At 38.7% G+C, this 22,366-nt stretch overlaps 1 protein-coding gene across 3 annotated transcripts in view; it reads left to right on the top strand.

Annotated features, from left to right (window-relative positions):
• LOC111871376 (eukaryotic translation initiation factor 5) overlaps positions 1-22,366 on the top strand; it is a 102,946-nt gene that overhangs the window by 73,194 nt on the left and 7,386 nt on the right. For all 3 annotated transcript variants that reach the window (XM_023864451.1, XM_023864450.1, XM_023864453.2), the window contains 6 exons: positions 3,170-3,284; positions 6,762-7,160; positions 9,755-10,039; positions 16,666-16,841; positions 18,772-19,065; positions 22,227-22,364. In XM_023864451.1, the coding sequence (XP_023720219.1) occupies positions 7,004-7,160; positions 9,755-10,039; positions 16,666-16,841; positions 18,772-19,065; positions 22,227-22,364 (1,050 nt within the window). In that variant the 5' untranslated portion in view covers positions 3,170-3,284; positions 6,762-7,003. The remainder of the gene's footprint in view (positions 1-3,169; positions 3,285-6,761; positions 7,161-9,754; positions 10,040-16,665; positions 16,842-18,771; positions 19,066-22,226; positions 22,365-22,366) is intronic.

Raw genomic sequence — 22,366 nt, 5'->3', positions numbered from 1 at the left:
TGTTGCTGCAGAAACGTGTCTACCGCGCCGTTGCCTAGCAGCGGTCGCCCCTTCTTCCACTAATCCGGCTGCTGAAATGAGCATTCATTCTCTTCTCCCTAATTCGTCACTAGCTCATTTTACTTGTGCTAGGAGACAGCCGGTTGGTATCTGAGAAACTAGAAACCGGACTTCACAAACTGTAAATAGCTAGTCTCACATGTAATGTTTTTGCTTAAATGGAAACTAATATTTCATTTAATAACGCTGCCATGCTTCATTTTTCTCTTTGTTATTAATGTCGCATTACCCATGTATATCGCCGCGAGTTATCAGTAGCAATATTTGTATTTGTATTATTTTCATCCGTTTTGCTACATACTCGTAGTAACACTTGGACAAGTCGTTCGGCAATACAGGTTAACAAAACAAATCTACATAGTTACAAGCATATTACCAAGATTTGTTACAATCATAAGCAATATCATCATTAGCAATAATACATCATTTAAAAAATACACAAACTACTATATACATCACATGAATGGCTGTGACATCCAAACATGAGTACTTGCACCTTCCACTTTTTTTATTAAAACTAACAAATTCATTTATCGTATAAAAAGAATGTTTACCACACTGTTTTAAAATAATGTAGTTCTGCAGAATTGAACATGAAAATCCTTGTTTATTCTTGTATTATAAGTATGAATAATTATATTTTGGATCAAATCTGCTTTGTGCTTTTTTAAGTAACATAACACCTCTAAGATATACAAAGAAGTGACCGTGAGGATGCCATAATCTTTAAAAATTTGCCTGCATGACTTTTGTTTACCAACTCCACTAATTATTCGCAGCACCGTCTTCTGCATTTAAATACCTTTATACTATCAACTTCACCCCCCCCCACCCAGATATTAATCCATATCTCAATAACGATTGAAACTTTTCAAAATAAATGCTTCTTAACATATTTGGACTCAAAACTCCTCTTAGTGATTTAATTATATAGGATATGTTTTACTAAGTTTTGAACATGATGACTGGATGTGGGTATTCCATTTAAGTTTTTCTATAATATCTATACCTAAAAATCTCAGTGCCGATCAGTAAGCAATTTCCAACTTATTATAGAGCATCTGCGGTCTGACTACAGACCTGCTTTTACTAAGCTGGAATGATGCCCGCGCCCATAGCACAAGCGGTTAGTCAGTGGCTTCCCACCGCGGCGGCCCGGGTTCGATCCCGGGTCTGGTCAATTGGGATTTGTGATGGACAAAGTGGCGCTGGGGTAGGTTTTCTCCGAGTACTTCGGTTACCCCTGCCAATCTTCATTCCACCAATTGCTCCACAGTCACCCTCACCTATCACCTGGGGCTGGTACAATAGGCCAGAAATGGCCTTAGTACAAGGGACTTAGTCCCACCCCACTAGCAATAAAAAAAAGATGGAATGACATAGCAGCTGTTTTCTTTTTTTAATATTTATTAAAAGGTTAATTACCTGAAACCATGTTTCAAGCTGTTTCATGATCTTATTTATTTTCTGTTGAGCTACATCTTTATCAGTAACCAGTACATTAATATCGTCTGCAAACAATACCATTTCCACACCTTGTGCATTTAGCGGGAGATCATTTATATACATAAGAAACAGCAGTGGTTCCCCTTGTATTGTTTCACTCAAGGGTGATATATGTATTTTGGATATTTTTATTCAGGTGATTTATTTCAACAAATTGTACTCCGTGAGATAATTAAGATTTAAACCATAAATTAGTAACCACTCTGATCCCATAGTAATTTAATTTATCTAGTAATATATTGTAGTCTATCACATCATATGCCTTTGCCAAGTAAAAAAATATTCCTATAACATGTAACCGTCTATCCATCGCCTCCTGTATAATCTCACTAAAGGTCTGGGAAGCTGTTTCTGTCGATTTGTTTTTCCTAAATCCATTTTGCACTTCTGTTAATATGGTATATTTTGTTGCAAAGGTTATCAACCTGTTATACACCAATTTTTCTAGTATTTTGGAGAAAACCGACAAGATATTGGCCTGTAATTACAAACTTCCTGTCTTTCCCCCTTTTTATACAGCAGTCTTACTTCAGCTATTTTCATTTAGCCTGGCCATACATTTTTCACTAAGTAAGGTCAGTGGTCTAGGTCAGTGTGATTGTGTCCAAAAATATGAGTGACCCATCAGAATGAAAGCCCCTCTTAAGAGCTTTTAATTTGTATGGGAATTAGTGTTCTTTCATAATTATGACCAAAGTTACAAGCATTTTAGTGAGGCTGAGTAGACTTAGTGTTAGCTATAGTGATGTGAAGGTTGTGTTGATTAATACGAGTGTTATAATTATTTGTAGCTACAAGTTATAAGAGTTCAGTAAATTAAATTATTAATCCATACACTGTGTCTAGTCACTAACGCAGGACACTATTACTATTAATGCATAACCTATCAAAGTGATGGGGAAATCTTTTCTTTCTCTTTTTCCTTTATCCCTCTTCTATCTCCAAGTTCTAATCTCCCTTACTGCTTTCCCAGCCCCTTTATTTGCCTGTGCTTTATAATTGATCTCCCTTCCTTCCTGCTAACTTCGTGTTGAAACGTTACCTGTACCCTGTTCCTTTTTTCACTTTGTACCTTTGTTTTGTTTCCTTCTTTCTTCCCTATTGTTTTGTCATCTCTTTATTTGTTCATCCTGTTGTCATCCCTTTTTCCTGTAGTATAGCAGGGGATGAAGATAGTTTGGGGTTTCTCCAGTATTCTCATAATGGAATTTTGGATATTCCCAGAGCATAACAGGAATATGTAATTATTTATATGTAGATGTTTTAGTTGTCCTTTTGTTACTAAAATCAAGTAGATTTCTTATTCAAGCTGTATGTTTTTATTCTGGTTCATGGTTTTAGGAATTGGTTCCTAGCTTTACAGGAAATTTGTAACCTTGATTTAAGGTAGCAGCATGGCATTTGCTTGGAGCAACAGAAGAACCCCTTGAAAAATCTGGCGGTAGCTGGTCTTAAGGCCGAGATTTGAACCCGAGATTGCAACAGTTTGTTGAGAATCAGATAGTGTAATAAAGGAAGATAATCTGCATATGTAGGATATTCCAACATCCTAATTCATATGGATTTGAATTATGTTTACATTGTGTTATTATATTTGTTGCAGAGACAACATTATCCAGAAGAAAATCTGGGAGTTTCCACATAGCCCTAGAGCCAGTTCGTGGCCTAGACTCAAGGTGTATGATTTCATCTAAGCGGCAGGAGCCTATCAGTTATAGGTGAGTATTTATTGTTTCCACTTTTTGGGTATTCATTTTTGTAGTAGCTGGTACCCAGGCAGTTTGTTTTGAAAGGAGGTATGTAGCTTTAAACAATAAAAAGCATAGCGCCATAATTTGTTGAAATCAGTTTCTGAATTGAGAAGAACTAACAGTAAACATCAGCAGTGAAGACCATTACATTACTGCTAACTATAATGATTCTGTAGAAACTCAGTTTGCATCATCTTTTGAAGTAAAATTATCGAATACTGTTATTATAGCATATATATCTGCACTTGAATATCATAAATCAGCTGACAGTGGGTGCTTTTTATTGTAAACCAAATGCTATAAATGCAGGGAAGAAACCATGGGAGTTGAATGTTTGCCCAACAGATGGTACAGATAGTGGCAGATGCCAGTATAATGTTAGGGATTTGTTGAACTGGAGTGGAAAAGGTTGATCTGTGTGTGTCAAGAGTAAGATTAGCATTAAACACAAAGCTCTGGGAAGAACTAATCGCATACTTTCCTTTCACCACAATATGATTATTTCATAAGTAGAAAGAGCTCTAATATGTATGCATAATGAAGTCACTAAAACAATAAGGTTTGAAAGGCTGCAGTTTCAGTATTACTGATGGGAGGGATTTATGTTGTACACCGTTGATATGTCCCCAGGTGGATTGATATACATACCAAGTTCCATGAAGATCAGTTGAGGTATTCAAGTAATATTAGCAAATTGAAAGGTGACAGTGTTGGTGTTACTGATGGTCAGGATTTATGAAGTAGGCTGTTGAGATGGACTCAGGTGGCATTATTCATAAAGATCAGTTCAGGCATTCATAATTTTGGGGTGAGGGAGGTATGCACGCGCACGCACACACATATACATACACACAGAGCAAGGTGATTTTATAAGCCTACTTTTTTTTTCAAAGCAAAGGGGTAGACTAATAATGCTCATTCATTAGTTTAATTACCCCTTTACTCAATGAACTCTAATAACAAGGAATATTAATGCTAGAGCCAAAAGATGTAAAATAATGTAGCATGTAGACACAATTGTTAAGTAATGACTATAAACAACGCCTCCTGCTGGGCAACTATCGCAGAATAAGCAAATTTACTGCAGGCAGTTGTTGAGTAACAGCTTCACGAATAAACATGTTCCCACCATAAGGATTGAACTACAACAATGAGGAGCCGTGTTTTCTGCAGGATCCGTGATGGGTTATAAGCAGGACAAGTTTAGAGTTTAGCCAGTTGTTGAGAGTGTTCCAAAGGCTCCCAGAGCTTTCAGGCAGTAAAATATGACTCAGAACCAAGAATCACTGTGCTGGCGAGGGTAATCGACAATTTAGCAGGTAGTTTAGTCAGTTGTGATATTCGCCACCCATTAAGGATGTAAACAGAGGACATTGTTTGGATCCATTAGGAGCAAACACGTAGTGAAGACAAACTGAGAAGACTTAGTACATGCTGTAGTGAACTCCAGAGTACATGAATTAGTGGTAGTGCTGTAGTTATGATCTGGAAGTGTTCAGTAAATCCAATTACCAGTCCAAACCCCATCTGTAGTAACACTCATACACTTGAAGGTATAAAGTTCACAAATTGTGGTGTTGGAACCAGTAATACATTATGATGATTAGGATTCATCACTTATGGTCATCATTCCCAAGGCTGAGTGTTTGCACGTCGCGTTGACTTTCGTGAACTTCGAACGACACTCTCCCTAATGTGTTCCACTGTAGCGTCAGAAACACGTGGCCAACCGGGTGGCTTGGCATGGCGCAAAGAACATACGGTCTGAACAAAATTCTTGTGCCAGGAGTAAATTGTAGGCCTACTGGGAGGTTCCTTGCGATACTGAGTGCAAAATTTCCTTTGAACTTGTGTAGCAGACTTCGTTTCTTCGAACCAAAACACACAATGAGCACACTCTGCATCTGTGAAAGTAGCCATCTTGATTTCAACGATTTCAACTGCGGGAGCGCTCGCGGTGGCGTATTGGTACTACAGTACCACGTGCATGAAACTCTGTGTTTTGCTACATTATGACAGTTCAAAACGTTGTGTATGTCCTCTGTATAAATTTATATAAGCTTTCGAAGTTGTAAAGCTCTTTTTGAAACACCTGTAGTTACGACCTGTACGTTGCCAATAAAACCAATTACCAATCCGAACGGCGTCTCCAGTCGTCGAAACACGTTACATTATTTAAGTTTTGAGGTTTTCACGGCGATGACTATGAAGAAAGTCGTCTTCTGGGATCTGGCGCCGTGTATTCTTGGTTTTAACCGACGTTTCGGATGAACGTATCTCCTCCATCTTCAGGGCAGGTAGTTGCAGCTACTGCTCTCTGTATTCGCATCGCGATTCACCTGCCCTGAAGATGGAGGCGATATGTTCCTCCGAAACGTCGGTTAAAACCAAGAATACACGGCGCCAGATCCTAGAAGATTACTTTCTTCACGTTACATTATTATTCTTAAAATTAGCAGGTTGATTTAATTTTCGCTTATGGCAGACCGCTTCTGTGGTCTAGTGGTCAGAGTTTCTGACTACAGATCCAGAGGTCCGGCTTCGATTCCCGGCGCTACCGGATTTTCTGAGAAGTAGTGGGTCCGGAACATGGTCCACTCAGCCTAATGAGGATAAATGAGGAGCTATTTGAAGGAAATAGCGGCTCCGTCTAGAAAGCCGAAATAACGGCCGTGGGGATTTGTTGCGCTGACCACACAATACCCTCTGTTCACTAAAAGCTGGCACTAACGTCGCCGACAAGTGGCGGTTTTTCAGTCGGTATAGTTCGCTTGTGGACTAGAACCACAGAGTTTGTTTTTGTTTTGTTGTCAGTCCAGTATAGCACCTATTTCACATTGATCATAGATCACACCCAGAGTTACTGGGTTTTTGGACTTTTTCCTTTGTCCGGTATTCTAAGAACTGGCAAACATAACGTTTCAGAAACTGGATCTGTTTGTGTCCTCAGGTGAGGGCGTTGACACCCATGGTTTTGGGTCCTTGGTTCACTGATACCTGTCTAGTGAATGAGGTTAGTTCTTTCTAAGGGCTTCGACAGAGTAGGTGTATCCCCACCCCCCTCACCTGAGGACAGAAACAGATCCAGTTTCCAAAACGTGTTCTCTACCTTTTTGAATACTGGATGATGGACAAAGTCCAAAAATCCAGTGATCTGAGTTTATACACCATTGTCAGAACCCTTTAGAATCTAATAGGTCACACTTTTGATTTTATCTGAAACAGATTATAAATGAAGTTGGTACGTGGCATAAAATGTATACCTCATTAAAATCTACAACTTGATTTTTTTGATGGGTGGGATGCAACATATAAGGGAGAATAGTTTCTGAACCTAAACAGCATTGTCAGAAGTGTTATTAGTGTTAAAAGTGTTAAATTCATTTGGAAAATAGAAGCTTTCATAAATATTGTACTAAGCTTTGCTTTTTCTCTCTCATGCAGGACATCAAAATTTTCCAGTAATCGGCATCGTAAGTTACAACCATTCAGAGAAACGTGACTATCTAACAGTATCAACAGTGCCAGCATTAGAATCAACAACGCTGTTTCCTCCAAGTTCTTGTTGCTGTTGTCTCCGTCTTTATTGTCACCATCACTGAGATCAGTTGTGGATTGCCCACTGTTGCCAAAATTATTGCTGTCACCACTGGTATTACTCCATCATTTGAATCTTTGTCTTCAAAATGGGGAGTGTGAATGTGAACCGCAGCGTGAGCGATGCATTCTACCGCTACAAGATGCCTCGCCTCCGTGCCAAGGTTGAGGGCAAGGGTAATGGCATCAAGACTGTCATTGTCAATATGATAGATGTTGCCAAAGCTATAGGAAGACCTGCCACATGTAAGTACAAAGTTTATATACAGTTTACCCAAAATGTGGGTGTACAGTTGTAAGATTGTTCTTGGTACAGGTTGTTTAGATATAAACATAATTTCACTGGATTAGGATTTTATCAGATTTTGAGTTTCTCTATTAGCAGTGTTGAACCTTGAGGCTCCATAATAAAAAAGTAAAAAAAAAAAAAAAAATTAAAGTTATCCCTGTAACAGGCTGTGAAGGCCCATAGGGTGGTGAGACATTGAGGGTCCCACATCGCTCAAAGATGGCTGTAAGGTTGTCAGCCCTACGCACCAGCTGCACTTTACTCCCCAGGAAAATTATTTAATTAATTCCTGGTGTATAAGGCTGACAACCTTACCGCCATCTTTGAGCCAATTGTCTAGATAATGTGGGACCCTCAACGTCTCAGAACCCTGTGGGCCTTCATGGCCTGTTACAGGGATAGATTTACTTACATTTTACTAAGCGGCCTCCGTAGTCTAGAGGTAACGTTCCCACCTCATGACTCGTAGTACGCGGGTTCAAATACCCGGCGGAGGTCGTCGAATTTTTAAGGGCGGAAAAATTCAGGGAACAAGTCCTCCGGGAGGGACTTTAAGCCGTGGGTCCCGTGTCGTAGCTTTAGGGCACGTAAAAGAACCTCATACCTCCAAAGGAGGTCACTGAGCCAAAATTGCGGACGTTTCCTGCCCAACAGCAGTCACTAATACCTCCGGTAGATGGGGGAAGCATTATAGATACTTCTCAGCCAGTAGAGCTGGTCTCGCTGGCTGGGCGGGACTGATGGTAAGCACCAATACCGGTAGGATATAGAGACTGGTAGAACTCATAAGAGGGAAGCACAGTGGACCACTACAGGTCTAAGTGCATGGGGAAATCCGCCCTCTCTAATAACTAACTAACTAAACTGACTTTTTTTACTTTTAACTCATTTCTGTTAGATCCTGAGTTGACCCGCAGGGCGATAGTGCGGCTAGAAGGATTAGGTCAACTGAAAAAATTCAGTGACCTAATTGGGACTTGAACCCGCGACCTTCTGGTCTTATATATTCATACCAAAGTACTACTGCCTCCCATGATTTTGCAACTCCAAAGTTAAGTTTCAAGTATGACACATTATCAATTTTTGTAATATACTGAAAGAGATTGTGTGTTTGAAGTAATTAATGGCGTAAGTCACTTTTGAATATATTTCTGAGACAAAATGTGAACCCTGTTGGAAGGAAATCTTAAAAACATTACCCACGACCTTACCACCATCTTTGAGCCAATTGTCTAGATAATGTGGGACCCTCAAAGTCTCACAACCCTATGGACCTTCACGGCCTGTTACAGGGATAACTTTACTAACTTTTTACTTTTTCTAGTATGGATTGTGCAGCAGTTCATTCTGTTCAGTCTCCTGTTATGTAGCTGGGCCTTTATGTTTTATAATTCTGGAGAGATTCTACCACCTGTTCTGAGTGTTCAGCCCATTGTCATTATCTAGCTAAATAAGTAGTTATATGTAGTATATCATATAACATTAATTCTAGTTAATTTATATTATCTGTTTCATATACAGTCAACTCTCGATTATCCGGGATAATGGTGGGGATGGAAATCAAGATTAATCGAAAACCCGTTTAAGACAAATTTTATTAAAAGTAGTACTGTAATACTGTACCTTCATAATACTATAGGCCTACCTGTATTTAAATTTATTCAACCTCATTTTTATGTCATCTCATGGCCTATTTAATACTTTTTTTACATTACACTGAAATATGAATTAGTTATTTCAATCACAGTCTTCAACAACATCCAACATTTTTTATGAGTATTCACACTTAACACTTAAAAAAATTAATATTGTTGTTTACTTTTTCGCGGCATNAATGCAGAGCTCGGTTCACACTAGTGCGAAAATAGTGTTACAACTCGCCATGTGAAACAAAAGTGAATGAATATTAAACAACATATAAGCCTCAAAAAAGCCTCAGTAGCCCCGGTTAAGCTGCAAACCGGTTAATCCGCCCCCGGGTAATCGAGAGTTGACTGTATATGATATTCTCAAGATAAAATATTACAAATCCACGAATTGTGAATATGTAGGAAAATTTAGGAACACAATGTATTTTATTTAAATTGTGCCATTGAAGTGTGGGAACTGCTCACAGTCAAGCAAGTGTGACAATGCAAGGTTCATTGCTTAGTTTATATGTTCTTTAGTGGACAGAACAGGGCTGTTCATGCCAAGTATATCTCCACTGGCAAAGAAAGAAGTATATTCAATTTCATTTTCTTGTGTGATAATTTTGAACTTCCACTATTGAAAAGCCATATATATTTTGTAATATATATAATATGTATAATGATGATTATATACATGTTTATTTTTACTAATACCTTTTAATAAACACATTTAAAGCAGGAAGGTGCAGTGTAAAAGCAAGATGTCTTATTTTCTCCTTAACGTAAAAAGGGTAATGTGAACATCTGTTCTCTTGAGACTACAGAATAATTTGTCTCTAAGGAAATCATGTCATTAGAGTTGTACTTTATGTTCTTATGCAAGTGAAGTAGATTTTAATGTGAACTTCTTTTCCACATAGACCCCACAAAATACTTTGGCTGTGAACTGGGTGCTCAGACCCAATTTGACTTCAAGAATGACCGCTTCATTGTGAATGGTTCACATGATGCTACAAAGCTGCAGGACTTGCTTGATGGTTTCATTCGCAAGTTTGTGTTGTGTCCCGAGTGCGACAATCCAGAAACCACATTGACAGTGAGTCAGAAAAAGTCAACCATCAACCAAGCATGCAAGGCTTGTGGCTATCATGGACCTCTTGAGTTCAACCACAAACTGAACACTTTCATCATCAAGAACCCTCCAAGTAAGTCCTTTATGCTTTCATAAGTAATTCTCACTGTTGTACAGTATTAGTGTATAGCACTCCATCTTATAGTTATGATGAAATTAAGAATTGAATAAATGCAGGACTGTTAACTATTACTCAGTTTTCTCATACTCTGTATGAGAATATTAACAACATCACATACTGCATTTCCTCCCTATATGTTGTTGCTACTTTTTGCCATTTTCATCAGATTCTTCCAATCAAAATATTTGTTAAAGTGTTTCAACTAGTGAATCTGGTCTTGATCTCAACATGACCACAGAATTTTGCGAGATCACCATGTTGTTACTTTTCAACAGGGTGCTTTTAAAGTTCATAGATGACCATATGTGTGCATGTCTGTGCACATGTCAGAAGCTTCTACCAAACTTCTAGGGAATATTGTTTGAGCCAATGTAATCAAACATACCGCTGCCCGAAATTTAACAGTTACAGAGATACAAGAGAAGTTTTAAAGGAAATGAGATAGTCTGTTTTGTTGAAATTATGTGTGGCAATTCTCTGACATGGAGTAAAAAGCTTTTTGGCACCTCACTGTGCAGGTTAATGCTTGGTACTAACCAGTCCCCAGTTAGTTAAAGTTGATAGTTTATGTGGCACAGTTTTGTTAGCTCAGTGTTATCATAACATTTACCTTCAGCATTAATGTGAGGTGCTCTCATAAAACTGACTTTTGCATTTCATGTTCCAATTCTGTAGTGGTAGTGTACATATTCTGCTGTTGAAAAGTAACAAAGATGTTTTCTCAGTGGAAGGACTGCAAATAGAAAAATATTTGTTAATGTTCATTGAATGATGTTTGAAATTGGTTTGTCTCTAAGTGTATGTGCATGTGCACATGCACATGTGGCACCACCCCTCTTCCCCCACCTGAAAGGGAAGTATTGCCAAATGTGAATGTATCAGAAAACATTCTTGAGATGGTAGAGCCCATGATTAAGCATTCATAGAATTGCTGGTCACAGTGACATTCTGCATATGCATATGGCAAACATAATTGTAGCCAATCAGTATTCATATCATGAGAGCAAGGTTCATCATCTTCAAATTGGAGTCCTTGCTCTGCATATGGGTTTATGTCATTGGCTCAAAGAAGACTGATAGGTGAGAAGTGTAATTTGTTTCATGGATGAAGATTCCTTTGTATAGGACAGTAGAAATATGTGAAATGTCCATACATTAACATCTGTACATCCACATCTGATGAAAGTTACTTCCAGAGGAGATTCTCAGTGCATGTGTGGATTTGTTTGCTTAGGAATAAGTTAAGAGGACCAGTCACTTTGGTCACCATCTAACTGAACATGTTATGAATTATTTTTGAGAAATTAATTGCCAAGTTTGTTCACACTTCATACACACTTTACAGTTCATACTTCATATGAGTGGGAATACGTACATTATTGTTTTCCAAATTTTTGGACAGGTCATATCAGACCACACATCTTGCCACTGAGGTTGCCAGACTTAACCCAGCCAATTACTTTTTTTGGGCCACAGCACAAAACCTGCACTGCTTCATATTGTCACATGTAGGATGGTACGCGTGACGAGAATGATGGGTTTTATTGGCAGCTTGGTTACAACCTCTCTTAATAACACTTAAATACAGTGCTATCACTGATTACACACTAGGATTCCCAGTCTTCACTAGTTGTCTTCTGGCAACGGAGCTCAACATAGAAACTAGCACATCAAAACACTATGGACATTACACATGAATAAGGTCTTCTAATCACACACACAGTCTTCACACAACGAACTTTCCCTAGCTGTTTTTCACCGAGAACTCCTCACTGTCACTTAAACACTAAAATCTGTTTTGTTCTCTAACTGTCGTTATATAGCCTCCACACCGACCAACAGAAAACGGTCTCTAGTGTTGTAGAGGAGTGTTTACCACGACATTGCATAGCAACAGTTGCGGCATGGACTCCATAGAAAGCCAGTCACCTGATCGCCATCTCATTAGCCCATTGGCCCACTGACTGTTGCCCAGCAACGAACTATAAACATTCACCCTATTGTTGAGTGGGCTTTTGCGACTGAAGGTTGTTTACAGTTCATTACCTAGAAACACTCTTTTTCCATCCACATTAGAATATTTTTGTATTGGCAGATCACATACACAGTCTCCAGTAGACCAGTTGCTACAGCTGCCCAGTCAATACTGATGTCCTGAGAAGTGTATGGATTCTCAAGGAGGAATATTTGAACAGTTGCTCTGATTTTGTTTTGTGTATTTAATAGTTTGGTCAATTATAAGTGTGTTACAACTCATTTTCTTTAGTACTTCACCTGTCTGTATCACTTAACCTTCAGATGGGATGTGTTTGATTATTTAAACCCAAATTAACCCAAGGAACATTTGCTAGAACTTTGGGATGAACCTCCCAGTACATCCTATATATATTTCATGACCTCAAAGATTTGACATCATGTTACTACTACTTAATGTAAAGTCAATTTACTTAATTTATAAATACTCAAATTTATCACTTGTCATTTAATGAGAAATGTTTCATCCAATAACTGTGCTATTTTTCATTATGAAATTAATAAGAATGTTATGTTTTTCAAAGATCCATTATTATACCTATACAGTGGAACCTCGCTTAACGAGCATAATTCGTTCCAGAATCTTACTCGTAATGCGGAACACTCGTTAAGTGAAACAGTTTTTCCCATGTAAATTGATGTAAAATACGATAGTGCTTTCCATGCTGAAAATAATACTCAGAAAATTTTATGTATAACGTTTATTAAAAAAATATATATATATACATTGTTAAGGAGTGTGAATCATCTTCATCTTTTCTTCTATGCGGAATGAACCAGCCTGGAATACGAATTTGATTTGCAGAAAAAAAAATTGAAATAATTAGTTTATTATTTATGATGCATATCTAATTCTCTTTTACTAGAAAGCTGTCTAGAGACATTTGTTTTTGCCGATGCTTCAAAATTTGGTGAAAATGCGACACAGCATTATCATTAAATAAATTTGTAGCGCACATAGCCACTGCCTTATTGGGGTGATGCTTCTCAGTGTATGATGCAACAGTTTCCCATGCTTTCAGCATTTCTCTTATTGCGCCAGAAGACTGTTGCTTTGCTTTTACCTCCTCCTCCTCCTCCTCCTCTGACAAACTCTCCTCCAAAACTTCTTGCTGTGAAACATAATGCAACTCCATAAGCTCTTCGGTGGTCAGCTCTTGGCTGTGCTCTTCCACAAGCTCATCGGTGTCATTGTTATCCACCCCCAGCCCCATGATCCTGGCCAAAGACACAATCTCCTTGACTACAGGCTCCACACGTACTATCTCAAACCCCTCAAAGTCACATTCGACAACGATCTCCAGCCAAAGCTTCTTGCAAGCAGAAGTGAGGGTTCTCTTGGTAACCCCTTCCCACGCCCTTTCAATCATCTTGAGGCAGGCAACGTTGTGGAAGTGATATTTCCAAAACTCTCTGAGAGTGAGATTGGTCCCTTCAGTCACCTCAAAACAACACTCAAAGAGTGCTTTAGTGTAGAGCTTCTTAAAGTTAGAAATAACCTGCTGGTCCATAGGCTGGAGTAACGGAGTGGTGTTGGGAGGCAGAAACTAGATCTTGATGAATTTAAATTCTTCAAGGAGGTTATCTTGTAGGTCTGGAGGATGGGCAGAAGCGTTATCCATAACAAGCAAGACATGGAGTGGCAGATTCATCTCAAGCAAATATTTTTTCACAGAAGGACCAAACACTTCATTGATCCAATCAGTAAAAAGGTCCCAAGCCTTGTTGTTGGACCTCCACGTCACATTTAGCCTGCTCTTCTGAACTTTACACTTCTTGAAGGCTCGTGGAGTTCCTGAATGGTAAACAAGCAGCGGTTTAATTTTCAAATCACCGCTTGCATTGGTACAAAATAGCAGCGTGAGATGGTCTTTCATTGGCTTATGGCCGTGCAGTGCATTATCCTCTGCTGTTATATAGGTTTGCTTCGGCATCTTTTTCAAGAAGAGACCTGTCTCGTCACAATTAAAAACCTGTTGCGGCAGGTAACCCTCAGAATCTACAAGCTTCTTGAAGTCGCTGATGGAGTTCTCTGCTGCCTTTGTGTCGGAGCTTACTGCTTCACCGTGCCTTACAACGCTGTGGATGCCGGTTCTTCTCTTAAACTTCTCGAACCCTCCATGATTTCCCTTAAATGCTTCTTCTTCGGCCATTGATGATCCTGGCGTCTTCTTAACGAGGTTGGCGAAAATCACTTTCGCCTTCTCACAAATGAAGTTCTTGTGTTGCCTTGCAATTGCTTTTCGTTTATCCATATGAGGAGCAACCTTTTAGCATCATCGAGAATACGTAACTGTTGTGTAGATATTCTTGTCACCCCCTTTGAATCATCTCTCTCCCTAATCTTGTCCTTGTTCTTGAAGATAGTGCAAATCGTTGATGTAGACCAGTTGTATGTGCGTGCTAGATCAGCCATGCTCACACCTCGTTCTTTGCTTTTCAGTGATTTTACGTTTCATTTCTGAGTTTATTTTTATTCTCTTATGGCTGTCTTTTTGCGGCTTCTTCTTGGGGACATGTTTGCAATGGTTATTAAACTTTGCACAAAAAAATCACAAATAATATGTCTGAACACAAGTTTGGAAAAATGTGTGATCACAAGTGACACTAAGATGCTAGCAGAACAAGTGCTAAACACAGACCGATGTAGCAAGCGCACAATCCGGGACTTCCCCTCTCGTGGCTCATTAAGCGAGTCATTTTTTACAATTTGTTTTGCTTGTTATGCAAATTACTCGTTATGAGAGTTGCTCGCTAAGCAAGGTTCCACTGTATTTCAAGATTATTATTATTATTATTATTCTTCCTCAAGATTTCTTACAGCTGCTATGTTGAACCCTTTGAATGTAATTATTTAAAGATATGGCATGGCATCTGGAATATATCTAATGACATGTCACCTTTACAGGACATCATTGAAGTGAGCAGTTTCATCATGTGTAATTAGTGGCTGAATCATTAACACTTTACGGACCGGCAATTTAAATATTTAAATCACCATGGGGACCGGCATTTTTAAACCTACTACCCTAACTTGTGCACTGTTCACTTCAAAAATTAATATAAATTCTCCTAATTAATTTTATGAACTGAAATTTTTGGAGAACACTTACCAGTGCTCCTAGAAGTTCTTGAGAGTGTGATATTTATGGAAGCATTCCCAATTGTGAAGTGGCATTACACAGAACTTGCAAATGTAGACAGTCATACTCCTTTTTTTGTGAACTGTGCAAACACAGCATTGCCTAGAAGGATGCTTCCCCTTGGAATGTTTACTCTTCACAGTTTTCATGAGGGCATGTTTCCGCATATCACCCGAGAGTCGCCCAGAGGGGTCCACATGAGGCCTGCATGGGGTGGGAGTTGATGGGCCCAGTCGCACTAAGTCTGTGTCTGACTCTTGTTCTGCCGCCACCATCTGGTCTGTAGCCCATTTGTTTCACCCCCCTCCCCCCGATTTCCAGTAAACTGTCCCACAGTAAGCGTTTTGTCTACTTTTTCCCATGTGGCAGTCCCCACAATGTTACTACCCGCATTTTTGTCGAAGCTGCTGTCACTTTTACTGTCTGTGACCACAATTATTTGTTGTCCCCTGTCACTGCCACTGTCTGAGTCACTATCGCTACACATCTCACAAGGCATGTCAGATAGCTCATCGGAGAACAAGTCAGATATTTCTTGTTCTCCGAGAGATCGCTTGGTCTTCAGCCGCTTTTGTCCTTGATCCATATTGCACTACTAACTTCCTGCCTGGTACATAGAGCTTGAAGACGAACAAAGGCATTTTCCTTTGGAGTGGGATAGGAAAACAGTGAGGTCATGTTACTGACTACTAAGCAAACATTCAGGAAGTCTGTTACGCACCAGTTATTCATCTACATGGCGCCAGTGCAAGGTATAATGTGTTGCAACATAACATGTCCTAAAATCATAATATTATGCGACCAGTCCACCACGTTTAAAAGTGAAAAGCATAATATTTTGTGACTGGTCCACAAAATGTTAAGTTAAATGGCCTTGAGAATGATGTAATGACTACCCATCCAGTGTCCAATTTTATATGGTGAGACTTTGCTGTAACTTTTGGAGTGTACTATGATATGCTTAAAGAAGGATCATCTATGATTATAAAAATACACCTGATGGTTGATGAAGACAACTTGTATAAGGCAGACTATGAGATGGTATTTAGCATATCATACATTTATGAATATATGGGAACCTGAAGGTATTTTAAAATTAAAGAACACATAACCATGTAGTTCATTAGGATTATGAAGTTTTCATCAAGTTAACACTTTGAGATTTTCCACAGTGATGTAAAGAATAACATTAGTCATGTTAGCCTTCTTCCACTGTTCGTGCATTCGACCTCCTCCATGAGTTGGGAAAGTTTTTGTAGAATTGACCAAATGCTCTCTGGATCTTGTAATGTTCACTTGCTTGGGAAGTCTTTGAATAAAGAATGAATAATGATAGGGTTTTAAATGTTTTGAGAATGTGTATAACAGTAGCTGAAACCATGTTGGTTTTGTTCCATTTAGATTTGAATCCAGCTGCACAGGGATCATCTTTAACAGAAGGTAAACGAGGCAAACGCTCAAAGAAGGCAAATGGTGAGTCTAATGGAACTAATGGAACTGAAGATGGTGGTCGCTCCTCTGATAATGACAGCAATGAACAGGTCGTTGAGGCTCCAGACAGACTGGCAGATGAGAATGTAAGTATTTTTGTCACAACTTGTTAGTTTAATTGTAGAAGGGACAGAATCAGTTCCACAAACTGCATAAAATGGACATTTGTGTCCCAGAAAATACAGTTCAAATTATTCAATGGATGAGATATTCACTGTTAACGTATGTGCAGTAAAACTGTACTTTTAACTTAGGCAGGGTTACCAAACTTAAGAATGATTAACAGGCACTTCCCTTGAAATTGTCTTGGTTCCCAAAAAAATCGTCTGATTTTTTTAGGGTTAGACTGACACAAACTTCTTTGATTTGGAAAATGTTTATACCAAATTCATGTCAAAAGTTTTGCATGTTTGCATGCCTCATGACTTGTACTATATAGTGTTTCAGTTGGATGCCATTTTGACTACAGTCTTTTTGGATATGATGCTTTGTTGTTTAGTAGGTAGGTAATAGGTATTTATCTACAAAACTGAATAGCATTGCATCCCAAAAGTCTATTCTTGGTACTCTCAGCTGCTAGAATATCGTCTTACCTGGACATCTGTTGGACTGAGGTTAAATATGCATACAATTAACTGTGAGGTAGAGGGGCTATCAGTACTGGGATATCCACACACTTTGTTTGAAATGTGTTGTCATAGGCAGTGAATATGTTATCTGTGTTAAGCTACATTTTCTGGTTCATGTTATATTAGTAAGAATAATGTCATGTGCACTAGTGATTATAGATGAGGTTTCAATTGGCGACTCAATTTATTAACCGCTTACCAGGTCATAACTCCCAAAAACTATAACACTATCACTGATTTCAACACTTCATAAATCACCACCCACTAAGACTTCTCCAGCCTGCAGTGTCTTCACTAGACATTTCCTGGGTAATGGATTTTAACAGTGGAGACTCTTCAGCTTCACACATCCAAGTCCTCTCTTCACAGACTCCCATATAGAACTAACAACTGACCAACCTCCAGACTTTGTCTTGCTTATGACCTCTTGGCACAGGCCACATAGAAAAGATAGCTCTTCCATTGTTGTGCTGGTGCTTTATTAAGAATCTGCTACCTAACAACGGGAATGATTTTAATAAGCCATAGCCTAGAAATCGATTTGGTAGATTTGCCTGTCATGTGGTTGTCCAATAGTAACGGATCTGCACACTACTGTAAGATGGGTTGGGCATATACCACACATAGGAACAGCTGGAAATTAAAATGTAAATTGTTAGTATGGGTTGGAGAAAAACATTAAAATAGGTCTTGTAAAAAAATACATTGAAGTCTGAAGTAGATTGATCCATGAAATATACCATGTTTTGTGGTGTGGTAGAAATTTGTTGACATTGGTCCAAAGTGTCTGTAACTTCTGCAAGACTGTGTTAGTGTCACATGTCAGAAGATAGTACTCTTCATAGTCATAGAATTTTACTGATATTCCTCTGAAATGCCAGTAATTTCTACCAGACTGCAGTTGTGTTGCATGTGAAGAGAGAGCATTCTTCATCTTCACTGCTTTGAGAACCTCAGATCTCATATGGATAGAACTATTTCAAGATAGGGTCCAGTGACAGGCTTTCTTAAAGATCATACTGAATCTGCCGGTTGTGTAAAAGAAGGCATTTGGAGCTAGTTGCAGTGAAATCCCCAGTTAATGTTTATTTCTTTAAATTTTCCTAATTTAGGATCAGTGTATATGGCCCTCCCAGTTGTCTCCTTGTTTCTGTATTTTTCATTTTCCTTACTTTATTTCTCAAGTCCATTGTACTGCTAGGGAATTTTGTATGGAATATATAAAATACGAAGTCTTCATGCTGACTAAATATAATGAAGTCTTCTCAGGCTTATTGCATATTAACATGGCTGAATGCCCAAGGGGATTTTATTTCGTCTTTAATGGGAGGTTTCACTGAACCTTGTTAGATGTTTAGTTATTATGGATAAATTTTGTGTGCCACAGGATGAGGATGATGGAAAGTGGGCGGCAGAAGTATCAGAGGAAGCTGTTAGAGCTCGCCTGCAAGAGCTCACTGATGGAGCCAAAGGAATGACCATTACTGATGACCTTGAGAAGACAGAGAAGGAACGCATGGACTTGCTGTATGAATTCAGCAAGATCAGACGTGATGCTGGTCAATTGATGGAGAATAATGCTCACAAGGAGTTGGTTGCTGAGGCTGAGCGCCTGGAGATCAAGTCCAAAGCACCACTTGTCTTAGCTGAATTGCTCTTTGATCAGAACATTCATACACAGGTATGACAGTTTCAGAGTGATAAAGAAAGTTAGTTCCTTTCTTTCTAAAGATTTCAGTAATTGTGAGGAAACTAATTATGTGTTAGTGGAAGATTGCAGTATATAGTGAAGTATGTATTTCTGGAGACCATTGCATTCCCTGCTTAATACTGAATATAGTTTGTATTACAGTGGGGATATCATTTTTGTTATATAAAAAATATCCTTCCAAGTAAAATTGTTACTGAAGAGTTCTGTCATCTGGGTATAATGCTGTGTAGTCCTGTGAAAGTCGGTTGACATTTTGGAGGAACATGTTTCCTCCACCTTCAGTTTGAAGAATGATCTAAGCGAGACACCAGGATGAAGTGGGCACTAAGCAGAACGTTATATGCCGGACTATAAAACTCTTCATAGTTATTGCTCTGTGAACCTCATATGCAATGAAATTGTTGCGGCCCTCAACTTTCACTGATGGAACACTGTAACAAATTATGTAGAACTTAATGATGTCAGTCTCAGTCTTGACAGTCTAGCTGGAAGCAGGGCCGTGGCAACTCTTTGTTCATCTGTACAAAAGGAATGCAAGCCTTACAAGCAGGTGGTATGAAGTCTGTGACACATTTTTAGTGATTCAGTGCTTTGCATTTTATTCTGTAAACATGTAGAAATGCAAAAAGTACCTTGTGGATTCTAACAGTTTCCCATGTTATGATTTGTGGAACAATAGAGAATTTGTACTGGAAAGTTTTTATGTTATTACTAGCTGTACCCGGCCACACGTTGCTGTGGCAGATCGAGTGAATTGCTTCCGCTCCGCGAGTGCGACAACCTAAGTTTGATCCTCTGCGAGGCATTATTTGGATGAACTAAAGCAGATTGATTGCACTGAAGAAGAAGAAAGAAAGTTATAACAAAAACATATAAAAATGCAAAACATTAAAAAAGGAAAGAACACGAACTGGAACACAAAGAAACAAACAAAAATAAAAAATACTAACAAAATATTTCAATTCAAACGCAGATCAATCAACACAGCTCACTCCCACCGCCAATTGCACTGAAAAATAAGGAGAACAGTTAAGAAAACGAAATGAAAAACTATGAAAAATTAACTATACTCACGAAATGAACGACGTATAACATGTTACAGTATGTTAATATTGAGTACAATTAATATTTTAACAAGCAACCAACCTGTCACAGGTGTGACATATGTCACACATGATTTTAACATCATAAAGTCTTAAAATACATTTTTAGTGAGTGACATGTTCTTGATGTCTTTTAAATTGTTGCATTATTTACATGTACTTTGATAATAAGAATATGTCGCATGTTACCTATGTAACGTTGTTGTGGTCACGTGTCTCCTATTCAGAGCGACAAATAACTTCCACGTACGTCTCGGATTCAGCGAATAAGTTATTGAACGCTCACTTTTACAGCAGCAAGTACAATTATTATCACGTCCAGTATCACCAAAAAACTCTTCGGAGCTGGACTGTTATAACCTAGTTTAGGATGCAATAGAGGGCACTTTCGCCCAGGGTTCGATTTCACGTGTTGTGTGCTCGCTGCTGCGATTATTCCTAGACAACGATCTGTTGGGATTCGATGGACAACAGAACACTCCGTAGAAGTGTTTGGTTTTATCTGTTGTAACACAACGGAACCTCTTATCCTCTCATCTCTGGGGAAACACATTTGTTGTTTCGGCAATTCCTATGCAACGGCCCACTGTTATTGCGTTTCCATGGAAGTATACTTTCCGGTTTCATCCGTTGTTACGCAACGGAACCTCTTATCCTATGAAACTGTTCTGGTGTTACTATGGAAACGACTGCTGGATTCGGAACATGTGGCATCTATATAACAGGTACATAAAAAAACGCACGTATTCGAATGTACCTCTTATCCTCTCATCTCCGGGTAAACACGTTTGTTGTTATGCAACTGTTCTAGCATTACTATGGAAATGACTGCTGGATTCGGAACATGTGACATGTTTTTACCTGTCACAGGTGTGACATCTATATAATAGGTACATAAAAAACGCGCATATTTGAATGCAATGTTGTGTCAAAATTTCAAAGCAATCGGTGAAGAACTTTCGGAGATCTTCGATCAGAGACAAACGAACATTTACATTTTTAGTTATATAGACGTATAAGCAGGGTTTTGTTTGAGGATTATAGGATGTGCCTTGGTTTAATATGATGGGGAAATAGTTCACTGTGCTGTAAATAAACTGTTCCTCCTTTTCAGTTTTCAGCTTTTATGAATTCCTCCAAAGTTTATAAATTCTATTGTTGTATATACAGTTATAGTATTTGTGAACCTAGCTTCACCTCTTTTTCTTACCTGCCATACATGTTTGTGCTAATCTGTTTTGAGGTCCCCTCTGTTTTGTGAAGTGTTTCGTGGACATATGGGAAGCTCGAGTGGAAGGAAAGGCAGAAGCTTTCTGTCCTCCCATGTTTCTTCTGCTATACTTGTAAGCACAAATGTCTCTTAATGTGACACTGCTATGAGTACTTCATAATTTGTCATGAAATTTAGTTAAAAAATGTGATCATCTTTAAAATATGTCTAAAGTAGTTGGCATGTTTCTCATCATTAGAGAAACAGAGACCATTTCCTTTCCAATCTCTCCCATTATGGTCTCATTATCTTCTGTCTGTCTGGCAGGCATGAATGAATCCATTTCATAAATGGAAGTGCTCATGACGCAGGATTTCATTTTACTGCCAGTGATAAGGTATTGATAATGAAGATCCAGCAGTTTGATGACTTCAGATCACAGTGGCATTTGGTAATGCCTAAAGTCTAAATAAACTTCACCACAAAACTTCCAGCTTCTAACATATCCAGTTGTGCAAGTCTTGGTAGTGACAGCATTGTGGAATAACCAGCTTAAAAATGAAAAGAGAGGAACCCAGCATGATACAGTGAATTCCTGTGTAGTTGCTAAATAGTGAATTATTGACATACAGAATTAGCCATGTGTTGAAATTTAAAGTTCTCAAAGCAGCAAATGTTCTTTACAGTCTTTTGGGTTGTGATGCCATGTAATTTCATAGATAAGGCTTCCTGACAGCTTGTTGTGACATCCTAGAAAACCACTCTTGACACTATTGCCTGTCATGTGGCTTGATGACCAATTGACCTTATGTTCACAGGTGAAGAAATACCGCATCCTGTTTCTGCGTTTCACTCACGAGGATCCAAAAGCTCAGAAGTACTTGATTGGCGGTATTGAGCAGGTGATTGCTTTGCACAAGGATGCTCTTCTGCCAAAAGTGCCTGGAATATTCAAGGT

This window comes from Cryptotermes secundus, unplaced genomic scaffold, assembly GCF_002891405.2.
Source record: "Cryptotermes secundus unplaced genomic scaffold, Csec_1.0 scaffold194, whole genome shotgun sequence".
In the NCBI taxonomy this organism is placed as follows: domain Eukaryota; kingdom Metazoa; phylum Arthropoda; class Insecta; order Blattodea; family Kalotermitidae; genus Cryptotermes; species Cryptotermes secundus.
This window is presented reverse-complemented; position numbering and strand designations above follow the sequence as displayed.